Raw genomic sequence first — 14,031 nt, forward strand, 5'->3', positions numbered from 1 at the left:
ATTGGCTGTCCACTTAGTTACAGGACTTCTATGGAAAGATTTTCAGTTCCTCTTTTTGAACACCTTTTATCAATATGACTACACTCACCTCCAACTTGACCTTTTCACATTAAAATCTAAAGTAGTCTTTGATACTGATCTAACACACCTGTTTTCCACCTCTGTCTACCTTGCTTTTTATTAGAATCAGTCTCAAAGATAATAGTGGTGCCTGGAAAACAATTTCTCACTGCAACAGCAGAATACCTAACTTCTTCTGGGTGGGATCAGCAGGTGGACCACTAGGTTCCCTGGTGGAAGGCATGTGGAAGGTGTTATTGTGTAATGGACACAGTCTGGAGTGGGTGTTCTTACTGTTGTTACTTGGACAGTCATTTCCTTGAGTAGAAAATCAAGACACATTTTGGGTTATGGAAAAGCATTCTGTGTGTCAAAAGAGTTTCTGTAAATTACTACATTTAGGTATTTAGCTATACTAACAAGAGTGCTTTCTGTTTCTTGGAATCAAGATATACCACCTCGTCATGATGTCAAAGGTCCTCCATTTCATTTCACTGGCCAGTTACAACATGGATATGATGAAACTATTGCTTTTGTAAATGTCTGTGTTTAATGTAGTCACTATTCATAGCAAATGTGTTATAGATGGGAGAAATAAGTGATATGCATTATCTGAGAAAGCAGGAAACATGATGAAAAAGGAGAGGAAACAGAGCAGAGAAAGAAATGGAGACATAGTTATCAGCAATAGAATGTAGGAAGAAGTTAATGATCAAGGTCAAGTTAATCAAGTTAACAAGTTAATCAAGTTAAGGAAGTTGAGAATGCAGTGCAGGATGGAGAAATAAAAATGATTTTTGTTGTCTGATTGTAATAATGTTGATAAGCACTAAAATCCTGCCAGGTGCTGGTTTGGACTAACTTTCCATTGGGCTTACAAATAAGCATACTATTTCCCATGAGATGTTATTAATAAACAAGGGCAAACTCATATAAAGAAGATGAGACAAAGGTAAAGAATTCAAAATCCTTTCCTCTTTTTTTTCCCTGAGTTATAAAACCTTAAAAGAACACACTAAAAACAAGTCTTTGAAACAGGAGAATTTAAAAGAATAAGCACATTTGTCTCATATGCTTGTGTCTCTACAAAGATTTTTCAGAAGAAATCCAGACTTGCAATGTATACTTCAGTGCGTTTTAATTTTTGCTTGGCAAATAAAGTAAAAGAAATATTTTATTTTTATGGTTAAATCTCGTACTTGATATGATTCAGACCTTTTGGAAAAGTCAACTGTCTCCATGAAAATGCAATTAACAATCTCCTATATCAGGTGTCCAGGTATGATGTGTAGGACATTTTAACTTACTAATACTCACAGATAGTGCATAACAGGAGAAAAAAAAGATTTTTTTCAAAAAGAAAATTTAAGAATAAATGTACGAGTAAAAGGCTGATCACTAGACTATATAGTATATGAATTTTTGGAAGGTTTTACAGACATAGATCATGACTCAATTTGTGGCCTGAATTACAAGTTCTCTTTCTGGGCTTCTTTTGCTTGACAGAATCCAAGCACAGCTCAAGTTCCTGGAAAGTTTGACAGTCTTCTTCTGCCAGTGTGTCAGTCTCTAAGGTTTAGTGCTTAGACGTCAGAGTAAGTGTTGATGATACTCGGAAGATCTGGGGGAGCATGTTACTAAGTTGATAAAACATTTCTTCAGAAATACTCTGTAAGGAGTAAAAAAAAAAAAAAAGTTCACACCTGTTAAATCATCATTGATTTTTAAAATTTTACAGTGATTTAAAATATGAACTTGTCCTTGATATGGAGAATGGTATATGAAAATTCTCTTTCAAAGCAATTGCTTGGTTATGGGCAAGGAGTGTTTTTCTTCTGAGAACCTATATTGTTTACATCAAATAATAAGTTTAATTAACAGAAAAATCCCTAGATAGTGTAATCAGTAATAAAAGCATCACTAATTTTGCTAAGCTCTATATGGAATACAGAATCATTTTCTGCTAATGCCCTTTTAAATGAATTCTTCAAGATCTAGAAGAACATAAATGTAGGGAAAAAATAAAAGATGAATGACTCATATGTGGAATATAAGAAATGGTGAAAGGGATTAAGGGAAAGGAGGGGAACGGAGTGTGAAATATTAGAGAGGGAGACCAACCACAAGAGACTCCAAACTTTGGGAAACAAAGAAAGGATTGTGGAAGGGGAGGTGGGCGAGGAGTTGGGGTAACTGGGTGATGGATACTGAGGAGGGATGAGCACTGGGTGTTACATTATATGTTGGCAAAGTGAACTTCAATAAAAACAAACGAAAAAAGGAAAAAAGGAGAAAAATAAATAAATAAATTTAAAAAGATGAATGAAATTTGGTTTTGGGGTTAAATAAAAGAGCCCTTGAGTGGTAGATACTGACATCTTTGACAATAAACTAAATGCCTTTATGGCATCCACTTTTCCCCTTAATATATAAAGCTGTTACCATTTTATTATGTTATATTGAGTTTAAGGACAGTGTGCCTAGCTGTATGTGGGAGCAATATTATAACAGAGATTAAACAGGGGAGAGGTCTGTTCAGATAACATACCTGTGGTACCAGAAACTGTACTGTCCTGGATATGCCTCCATCCCATGAGGCCATTTCCATCATGAAACCTAAAATAGAACAACATACTTTGCTGAATTATGAGTTCTGGTCTTCAAATATACCAGTCCCTTATGGAGATAAACTGTATTTTCACTGTGGTGCTTCATGTCTTGCATTTTTCTTAAGCTCTACTTAGTCTCCATACAATGAAGCTAAAGCAGGTTATTAAAGGTTAATTGAAGATGTGGTTCTATTTTTTTTTTATTTTTTTAAGAAAAAGGCAATAGAAAGCAAGCTATAATCAGAGCAAAACAGAATTAACATCCAAATATACTTGTATTTCAAGAAGGCCAGATATTTGTTTATTTTGTGACTGGAGAAAGATAAGTAAAGGGATCACTGGGTGGCTCAGCAGTTGAGCATCTGCCTTTAGCTCAGGGCGTGATCCCAGCGTCCCAGGATCAAGTCCCACATTGGGCTCCCTGCATGGAGCCTGCTTCCCCCTCTCCCTCGCCTCTCTCTTGCTCTGTCGTGAATAAATAAATACAATCTTTAACAAAAAATATTTGCCTTGTTAAACTACTTTCAACCGAGGCACCAGATGAGGTAATTGTTCATAATCTTCTCTTGGGTTGTTCTACTTTCAATAGTTGGGACTAATAAATAAAAGTCACGTTAAATATAAGGTTATGTTCACCTTTGACACACTTAAACACAAGTTCTGCTCTCCTTAAGCACCATGGTATAGTCATTTCCTAAAAAGAGAATCAAAACAAATCATAGGTTTTTAACAGAACTTTGTAAAAAAAAAAAAATCAGATCTTTTATCTATAACGTTGACCATCTACTTTGTGAAGATTCAAGCAACTATTGCTAATGTTAGATGGGTTTCTTCTGGTCCTTCAGTATAACTCTTTATAGCTGTGGACTACATTTGTGGAGTACAAACCAATTTAATTATTCTAGTAAATAAAATTTTAAAAATAAACATACCTTTAAAATTTTCTAGATAATTAATTCTAAAGACAAATAAAGTGACATAAGAACTCTAATTTCTCTCAATTTTAGCATGAATAATTCCATTAACTTGTATAATATCTGAACAATGCATTAAAATTCTTTTATTGTATAACATGCTATTATAAAAGTAACAGAAATAAACAAACATCCCATCCCAGCCACCTACCAAACCTACATTTCTACATTCCTTTCTAGTCTCTGATCAAATGCACACATGAATGCTATTGTCAGACTATAACTGACTCATTTATAATTTTCTATAGTTATGATCAGTGGTTATACCATTTTAAATTCTACTTTTCATTATCACCAGAATTACTTTTCCATGTTGCAAGTCTTTATAATCATAAGTATAATATACACTTATTATTTCATTAGAGTGGTTCTCTACCTTTTTGGGTCTTAGGGTCTTTTACACTCTTAAAAATCAATGAGGACACTAGTGAGCTTTTTTTTTTTTTTAATTCAACTAGCCAACTTATACTGCATCAGTTTCAGATGTAGTGTTCAATAATTTATCAGTTGTGTATAACACCCAGTGCTCATCACATCACTTGCCTCTCTTAATGCACCAACGAGCTGGTCTATGTGGATTTTTATCTCTTGATAGTTATTACAGTAGAAATTAAAACAGAAAAATATAAAATATAAAATATAAAAAAATATAAATATAAAAAATATAAAAAATACCAATAATGGAGCAGCAGAAAGAGAAATTAAGAAATCAATCCCATTTACAATTGCACCAAGAAGCACAAGATACGTAGGAATAGACCTAGCCAAAGAGGTGAAAGATCTGTATTCTGAGAACTATAAAATACTGATGAAAAAAATTGAAGACCACAACAAATGGAAAGACATTTTGTGTTCATGGATTGGAAGAAAAAATATTGTTAAAATGTCTATACTATCCAAAGCAATCTACAGATTTAATACAATCCCTATCAAAATACCAACAGCATTTTTCACACAGCTAGACCAAACAACCCTAGAATTTGTATGGCACCACAGAAGACCCTGAATAGCCAAAGCAACCTTGAAAAAAGCAAAGCAAAGGCATGCTTTACAATTACATTACAATTCTGGACTTCGAGTTATATCACAAAGCTGTAGTCATCAAGACAGTATAGTGTTGGCACAAAAATAGACACATAGATCAATGGAACAGAATAGAAAACCCAGAAATGAAGCCACAACTATATGGTCAATTCATCTTCAATGAAGGAGGCAAGAATATGCAATGGGAAAAAGACAGTCTCTTCAACAATTGGGACTGGGAAAACTGGACAGCAATATGCAAAATAATCAATTTTACTTAAAAATGACAATGAAAAACCCACTGCATGTTAACATATTTTAAAAAAGATTTATTTATTTATTTGAGAGAGAGAGGGATAGAGAGAGACAGAGAGCACACACATGCGCACAAGCAGGGGGCAGGGAGAGGAGAAGACTCCCTGCTGAGTACAGAGTTGGGACAGGGAAATCTGTCTCACCACTCTGGGATCATAACCTGAGCTGAAATCGTCTAGCGCTTAACCGACTGAGACACCCAGGCTTCTCAACAATTTTTTTTTTTTTTTAGTAGAAAGTAACTATATTTCCCTAAACAAAAATATTTAAGTGAGAAGAGTGGCCACGGTTTACATATCTGTAAATTTCATTAATGCCTGGTTTAATAGAAGACATCTGGATTCTCATATCTGCTCTGCATTTAATTTGTTGTATAAAGCCTCTGGAAAAACTCACTGATGCTCATGAAAGGATGAGAATGGAAAAGACAAATAATGCCTTAGTATTGTTAAGAAAATATTTTTAATCTTGCTGAGCCCCAAAGAGGAGCTAAGATCATAGGGGGATCTTCAGAACACATATTTAAAAACTGCTGTTTTATAAAATTGATGTATCATAATTTATTTAAAAAAATATATACACTATTTTTAAGTTTTTCTTTAAATTCCAGTTAGTTAACATACAGTGAAATATAAGTTTTATGTATATAATATAGTGATTCAACACTTTCATATAACACCTGGTACTTATCACAGGTGCCTTCCTTCATCTCCATTACCTATTTCACCCATCCCCGCACTCACCTCCCCTCTGATATCCATCAGATTGTTATTTTTCATAGTTAAAGAGTCTGTTTCTTGGTTTGCCTCTCCCTCTCTCTTTTTTTCCCCTTTGCTCATTTGTTTTATTAAATCCCACATATGACTGAGATCATATGGTATTTGTCTTTCTCTGACTTATTTTGTTTAGAATAATACTCTCCTGCTCCATCTATGTTGTTGCAAATGGCAACATGTCTGAGTAATATTCCATTGTATGTACAGACCACTCTTCTTTATCCATTCATGAGTTGATGGACATTTGGTTTCTTTCCATAATTTGGGTAATTGTTGATAAAGCTACTATAAACATTAGGGCACATGTATCCCTCCAAATTAATATTTTTGTATTCTTTGGGTAAGTACCTAGTAGAGAGAAGCTTCTTACACTGTTGGTGGAAATGCAAACTGATACAGCCACTCTGGAAAATAGTATGGATGTTCCTCAGAAACTTAATAATAACTACCCCACAAACCAGAAATTGTACTATTAGGCATATTTATTATTTTATTATTTATAAATAATATAAATATAAACACATATTTCTGATATATTTCTTACATTTATTATTCATCAATGAAGTTATATATATATGTGCATATATAAATATATATAAAATATGTAATCATATATATATACCTTTTTGTTTACTAAATAATTTTCTGGGTTATTTATTTGTATAGATCAGTGAAACAAAATTTAGATTCTTTTTAAAAAATTTTATTTAAATTCAATTTGCCAAGATATAGTATAATACCCAGTGCCCATCTCATCGTGTACCCTCCTAATGCGCATCAACCAGTTACCCTATCCACTGCCCCACCTCCCTTTCTTCAACACTTTGCTTCCTAGAGTTAGCAGCCTCTCATGGTTTATCTTCCTCTCTAATTTTTCCCCTACTCAGTTTCCCCCCTTCCCTTACGGTCCATCTCACTATTTCTTATATTCCATGTATGAGTGACACCATATGACAATTGTCTTTCTCCGATCAAAATTTAGGTTCTTTTCTAAAAGGTTATATCAATTTACACGAGCCATTAGCAATGTATGTGCCACCCAATTTCACATGTTCACCAGCATTTGAACTTTTAAATGGTATTTGAAATATTATCTAACATTTTTACTATTTTAGTAGATCCAAAGTGGTATCAACCTGATGGCTTAAAAAAAAAACAAACTAGACTTCAGGGGTCCTGGGTGACTCAGTCAGTTAAGCATCTGCCTTCAGCTTAGGTCATGATCCCAGAGTGCTAGGATGGAGCCCCATGTCAGGCTCCTCACTCAGCGGGGAGCCTGCTTCTCCCTCTCCCTCTGCCTGCCATTTCCCCTGCTTCTGCACTCTCTCTGTCAAATAAATAAGTAAAATCTTAAAAAAAAAATCCCAGATTTTATTTTTTGAAACAATTTTAGGTTTACACAAAAATTGTGAAAATGGTACACAGAGTTCCCATATACTCCCTTGCTCCGTTTCCCCTATTATTAACATTTTACATTAGTATAGTACTAACAGTGAGGCTGTCTATGCACCCATCAAGAATAAAGAGAGTAGACTATATCAAACAACAGCAGGGAAAATCCTTAGTAATTCTAATTCACTTGGGGTTTTCAGCGATGTATACATCTACAGCAATAGTAGACTAATGGTGGATTTTTTTCTACAGTGTAGAGTTACAACTGTGGCATTACAGGAGTTCTGGTGATGACAGTAAAGTGAAACAGTCCCCCACCCCACCCCACTGGCTCCATTTTAACAACTGGCATGAAAACATATTTTAATCAGAGAACCTATGACTTCATTTTGAAATGTTTTCTAACCAAATAATGTCAGGAATAATTATAATATAATAATAATAATAATAATAATAATAATAATAATAATAATAATAATAATAATAATGGCTCCTCTCCTATCATTTAAGGAACCAGATGAATTAGAAGCCTTAGTAGAGAGAGGAAGCTGTAGAATCTGATCTTCCAAGTACCCTGTGTATCTTTATTGAACTTAATCAAATACGGTCAAACTTCAATTATCTCACTAAAGGTTCTCTATTTGCTGTCAGTTATAAAACCCTGAATACATGATTAGTCTTTCTACTGGGTGCATTACATGCAGTACAATAAAAAAATTAGTAACCAAAAAGAGAAAGAATTGCTATTGATAACCTATTATTAACAAATCCACAGTTTATGCAGATTTCCTTAGCTTTGACCTAATGATGATTTCTGTTCCAGAAAAACTCAAAAAGTTAATAGATCTACCCTATGATCCACTAATCATACTACTGTATTTACTCAAAGAATACAAAACCAAGAATTCTAAGGATATATACATTCTATGTTTATTGCAGCATTATTTACAACAGTCAAGCTATGGAAGCAGCCAAAATGTCTATCAATAAGATGAATGGATAAAGAAGAAGTGGTATATATATATGCAATGGAATATTATTCAACCATAAGAAGAATGAAATCTTGCCATTTGTAACAACATAGATGGATGTAAAGAGTATAATTCTAAGTGAAATAAACCAGAGAAAGATTTTACTCATATGTGGAATTTGAGAAACAAATAAACAAAGGAAGAAAAAGAGAGACAAACCAAGAAACAGACTCTTAACCGTAGAGAACACACTGATGGTTAATAGAGGGGAGGGGGAGTGGGTAAACTAGCTGAAGGAGATTTAAGAGTGCACTTATCTTGATGAGCACTGGGTGCTGTATGGAAGTGTTGACTATATTGTATACCTGAAACTAAAATAACACTATATGTTAACTACACTGGAATTAAAATTTTTTTAAATGTCAATTGTGATTATAATTGCAGACAATACCTTCTACCATACTTTGACTACTCAACTTGAATCTTCTGATAAGGGTAAAGTTGAACTGCAGAGGTGATTAAGATTTAATTGGTATGTCTTGAAAATTAGATATCAGAATTATTTCCTGAGTTCATGCACCCATGGGAGAAACGGAAAGAATATTCTTTCTATTCAGCCTCTGACGTATTTCAGGTACCTGAAATACTCATTAATCAGTTTCTCAGTCATTACCTGAAGGTGAGGAACAGTGTGGCTTTCTTATTTTTCACATTCAAAAACAATGGGTTAGGTACAACCACTTTGGGAAACCATTTTATTGTAAATGCCAAAGCTAAATGTATGCATATCATGATACCTAACATTTCCATCCTTAAGTATATACTTACCAGAAATGCCAACATTTCTATACCGAAATGTTCATAGCAACATAAGTCATAATAATCAAAACCTAGAAACTACCCAAATGTACATAAATAGTAGAATGGCTAAATAATTGTGGTCTAGCCACAATGGAGTTATATGACAATGTGAATGAACAATCTACAACCACAGACAATAATATGGGTAAATTTTACAACATAATTATTGAGTGAAAGAAACCAGATACAGGAGTATGTACTATATGATCCCACTTATATAAACTACAAAAAACAAGCCTAAATAATCTATTTTTTCAGCTTTCTAAGATGAAAAAATACATTTACTCTCATGGAGAGAGTGTGGTTCATGTGGCTGGAAGGGAGTACGAGGGTGGCTTCTGGGGTGGTGGTAATATTCTGTTCTATGATTTGGGTATTGGTTACATGTGTGTGAAGTGTATGAAAATTTGAGCCATATACTTATGTATACTTTTCTATTTGTGTATCAAACTCTAATAAAAATTTAAAAATAACATCATCAACCACAATTATAATAATGAAAACCTCTAAGTCCCAAATTATTCAACAAGTTAACAGCAATATGTAAAAAGAAATCAGCAACTCAGGATTCTTGGCTTGCAGGTTCATTCCACATCTACCAGGTTAGCTTGGCTTCTTCAGATCACAAATATCTACAGAGGTAAACTAGTGATTATCAGGATCTTTCTTCTTGCTGATAGGTTATTGATAGATTATTTTTTCCTTTCCTTTTTTTTTTAAACTGTGATTAATTTCTTTAGCTCCATCTATCACAGAATATGGGCTGTTTCAGACATTATTGTCATTACTGTGCACACTCTAAAACGTAACCGATGTCTAGAAATTCTGTTTGTTAGAGGAAGTAAACAACACCTGAAAATGCTTTGGGACTCTTGCATGAAACCTAAAACAAAGATTAACTCTATATCCTGTGCAGTGTTGTCTGAGTTTGTAGAATAAACTTCTTGACCTGAATGGATGTTTAAATACAACAAATGGGAGGATCCTGGCTCAATATACTTTTGTGAATTAAAATGGACACTTTGGAAACAAACTTAATGTCCTGCAGCTGGCTGTCCCAATTTAAAACATGTAACTTTTGTAACATTGTGGGAGAGGGAATGCTAGTAGTATCAGATGTCTGGAAGTAAATCCAAACTTAGTGACTTTTGGAAATACTGTTTTTGAGGTTGTTTCCCACCTACATATAACCATTTTTATAAACTGGTTAACCAGGAGTCCAGCTGCAGAAATGTTTGGATGTTTCCTTGTGGCTGGAATTCAACACAAACCTTCATTGTTATTCTCCAGAGACTTTTATAGATGGACTAGTTAGGGATGATAACTTAACAATGGCTAAACATTCCTGATGGAACTAAAACTCTACAAAGCTACAGTTGAAAAAACCCCAAACAAATCATGTTTGTCAATCTCTGTTGATACCATATTAGGTATGACTTAGACTACATACGTGAATGGAACAAGAAATTAGGCAGTTTGATGCAGCTTTCATAGGATAATCCAGAATTCTCTTAATTGAAATATGTGTCTGATAAAAATACAAATAGGTTGTAAGTGGTAAATCATTTAAAATTACCTCATCTTATCTGGAATTGATTTTGTAATGTGTATTTACATAGGTTATTGCATTTAAAATGGCCTCTTTTAATGAAACAAGGTGTTTTGCTCTAAAAAGCAGCATTTATACATATATTTTATTTCAGGAAATAACTTTTAATAATCAGTGGTCAAACTTCCCTCCCGACATTCACAATTTCATTAAGCCATTTGGTTTAAAAAAAAAAAAAAAAAAGCCACTTCCAAACCAGCAGGCACCAAGTTGCTTATATGGGTCTTTCATCTCCAGGCTGGACTACTAGCTCTCCTAGGACTTGCCTACACCCATTGTTTTGAGGCAACTTTGTTTCTCTAGACTATTAGAAGTTGAGGTTTTGGTCTTTGTATTATTTCTTCAGCTTATCCCCTCTAACCAGTTTTTATGTGGATGAGAAGGAAAACAGGAGAGAAAGCAAACAGCCATGGGAAGATTTTTTTTTTCAAAATATATAACAAAGCACAGTACATAATAAATGGACAATTATGCCATATTTTAACTGTAGGGGTCAACACTTGTATTATCTAAAAAGCATTCTTGAATATTCTTGAGAATGTTAAAATGAGGCTGGCTTCTTCCTGTTATCTAGTATCTCCTTCTATTGCCTATTAATGCATACTCAGATAATGCAAACTAATTTTAATGTTGGTGTAGGCTAAATATGAATGTGGAGATAAATCTAATGCCACTTAAGACAAAAGTGGAGGAAGAGGGGGAGAAGAGGGAGGGAGGAGAAGAGGAGCACATGCCTTATCCACAGCTAAAGCTAATTTTGATTTTCTAGTTTACCTACTATAGGATAATGCTATAATTCTCTGAACATAAATGGTTAAGGATTATTCACTGTTTTGTATCATATGTCACTCAATACTATTAACTAGATATGAGATAAAAAAGTCCATTAGTTTTTTAAAAGGTACTTTTAAAATGTAAAGTGGATTATTATTATTATTGTTATTACACAATATGATGGTTAACATATTTATAAAATTATGATATTCTTTTATCTGCTTACCTCTGACATATCATGCACCAGCAAGAGAGGTATGCTTATTGTTGTGATGTCATGGGTACAGCAAACCTTGAGTATATTTCGGAGTCCCATAATAGCAGGATCTCGAGCAGTGATGTTTCCTGATTTCACGTTGTCATCCACACAAAGGTGGAAAGCAACATGTATTTCTGAGAGATTAGAATGCCGTGTAATGTAAAATTCTCCTGTGAACACCAAATACAATCATGATTTTCAAATGAATAAATCACATTCATCAACAGGCTTTATAAATAACTATAATTAGGGCAGTCAATGAGCTGAACTAGGAGAGGTATATCAGGAACCTTTATTGGCCTCGGGAAGCAAATATAGCCACTGCTCCTTTATTCTTGGAAAGTTTATGAAAAAAAAGACAGTAGCCAATTCTGCATTAGATTCATAAATTGGTATGAAGTGACGACCACATGGTAAGTAAATCAAATGAGTACTCACCACTATTTTGATGTAAATGCTCCAAATGTCCTACTTAATTCAAAGTGAACACATAAAATCAGGTTGATTACCTGTCTTCCCCACACCTTAAATCAGCATTCTCCATTTCAAATTGTGGATCTAATCTCCCTACGGTTAGTAATGGCACAGGGCAGAAACACAGAAGTTGCCCTTAATTACTTTATTTCAGTATCTCTTCCTTACTCTACAATTCACCATCAACTACTTTCAGTAATATTGCCAATAAATAACTCAAATCTGAGCTATTACCCTAACTCACGCTACTATCATCCCCACTGAGGTTTCTGTCAAAGCCTCTTAATTAATCTCTCTGCTCCCAGTCTTGCCTACTTACAAGCCATTTCCACAGTTGCAAGCAAAACAATTTCAATATAAATCAGATTACATCACTCTGCTACTTAAAATCGTCCAACAGGCTTATACTTCATTCAGAAAACAATCCAAGCTCTTTATTGCGGTTTGCATGGCCTATATGATCAGGACACTGCCTATCTGTCTGAGGTCCTCTTGCCCCACTCCCTCCTCTGCCCCAGTCACACAGGCTTTTGTAAAGTTCTTCAAACACACAGAGCTTGTTTCTAAATCAGGGCTGCTTTATCCAAGTTTTTCTCCTAAGATTCTTATATGGCTGAATCATCACCAATGATGATCCAAGGTCACCTCTTCAGAGAACTCTTCCTCAACTGTCCCATCTAATATAGGACAGCCCTCACTTACTGTCCTCTACATTGTTCTAATTTTCTTCTCAGCATTGAAATTCTTTGAGATTATTTAAAAATTTTTTTAATTTAAATTCTATTTAACATATAGTGTATTATTAGTTTCAGAGATAGAGGTCGGTGATTCATCTGTTGCATACAACGTCCAGTGCTCATCACATCAAGTACCGTCCTTAATGCCCATCACCCAGTTACCCCATCTCCCCATCTAACTTTCCCCCAGCAACCCTCAGTTCATTTCCTATAGTTAAGAGTCTCTTATGGTTTGCCTCCCTCTCTGTTTTCTTATTTTTCCTTCCCTTCTCCTGTGTTCATCTGTTTTCTTTTTTTTATCTGTTTTGTTTCTTAAATTCCACCTGTGAGTGGAATTACATGGTATTTGTCTTTCTCAGACTTATTTCACGTAGCATAGTACCCTCCAGCACCATCTTGCAAATGCAAGATTTCATTCTTTCTGATGGCTGAGTAGTATTCCATTGTATATATATATATAAGACATCTTTATCCATTTATCTGTTGCTGGACATCTGGGCTCTTTCCATAGTTTGGCTATTGTGGACATTGCTGCTGTAAAGGCGGGTGTAAGTGCCCTTCGGATCACTATGTTTATATCCTTTGGATAAATACCTAGTAATGCAATTGCTGGGTCATAAGGTTGCTCTATTTTTAACTTTTTGAGGAACCTTCATATTGTTTTGCAGAGTAGCTGCACCAGCTTGCATTCCCACCAACAGTATGAGGGTTCCCCTTTCTCCAAAGCCTCGCCAACATGTTGTTTCCTGAGTTGTTAATTTTAGCCATTCTGACAGGCAGGAGGTGGTATCTCATTGCGGTTTTGATTTGTATTTCCCTTACGCCGAGTGTTGTTGAGCATTTTTTCATGTGTCTGTTGGTTATTTGTATGCCTTCTTTGGAGAAATGTCTGTTCATATCTTCTGTCCATTTCTTTTTTTTTTCTTTAAAGATTTTATTTATTTATTCATGAGAGACACACACACAGAGGGAGAGAGAGAGAGAGAGAGAGAGAGAGAGAGAGAGAAAGGCAGAGACACAGGCAGAGGGAGAAGCAGGCTCCATGCAGGGAGCCTGACGCAGAACTCAATTCCAAGACTCCAGGATCACGCCCTGTGAAGGCAGGCGCTAAACTGATGAGCCACCCAGGGACCCCTCCTTCCGGTCCATTTCTTGACCAGATTTTTTGTCGTTTGGGTGTTGAGTTTGATAAGTTCT

General features: G+C 34.8%; 1 protein-coding gene across 2 annotated transcripts in view; it reads right to left on the minus strand.

The window, feature by feature from the left end:
- Positions 1–1,013: 1,013 nt before the first annotated feature.
- The window catches only part of CUNH12orf4 (chromosome unknown C12orf4 homolog), a 49,243-nt gene continuing 36,225 nt past the window's right edge, over positions 1,014–14,031 (minus strand). For both annotated transcript variants that reach the window (XM_055315607.1, XM_055315608.1), the window contains 4 exons: positions 11,591–11,793; positions 3,306–3,363; positions 2,609–2,676; positions 1,014–1,729 (listed from right to left, as the gene is read on the minus strand). In XM_055315607.1, the coding sequence (XP_055171582.1) occupies positions 1,637–1,729; positions 2,609–2,676; positions 3,306–3,363; positions 11,591–11,793 (422 nt within the window). In that variant the 3' untranslated portion in view covers positions 1,014–1,636. The remainder of the gene's footprint in view (positions 1,730–2,608; positions 2,677–3,305; positions 3,364–11,590; positions 11,794–14,031) is intronic.

This window comes from Nyctereutes procyonoides, unplaced genomic scaffold (assembly GCF_905146905.1).
Source record: "Nyctereutes procyonoides isolate TBG_1078 unplaced genomic scaffold, NYPRO_anot_genome, whole genome shotgun sequence".
In the NCBI taxonomy this organism is placed as follows: domain Eukaryota; kingdom Metazoa; phylum Chordata; class Mammalia; order Carnivora; family Canidae; genus Nyctereutes; species Nyctereutes procyonoides.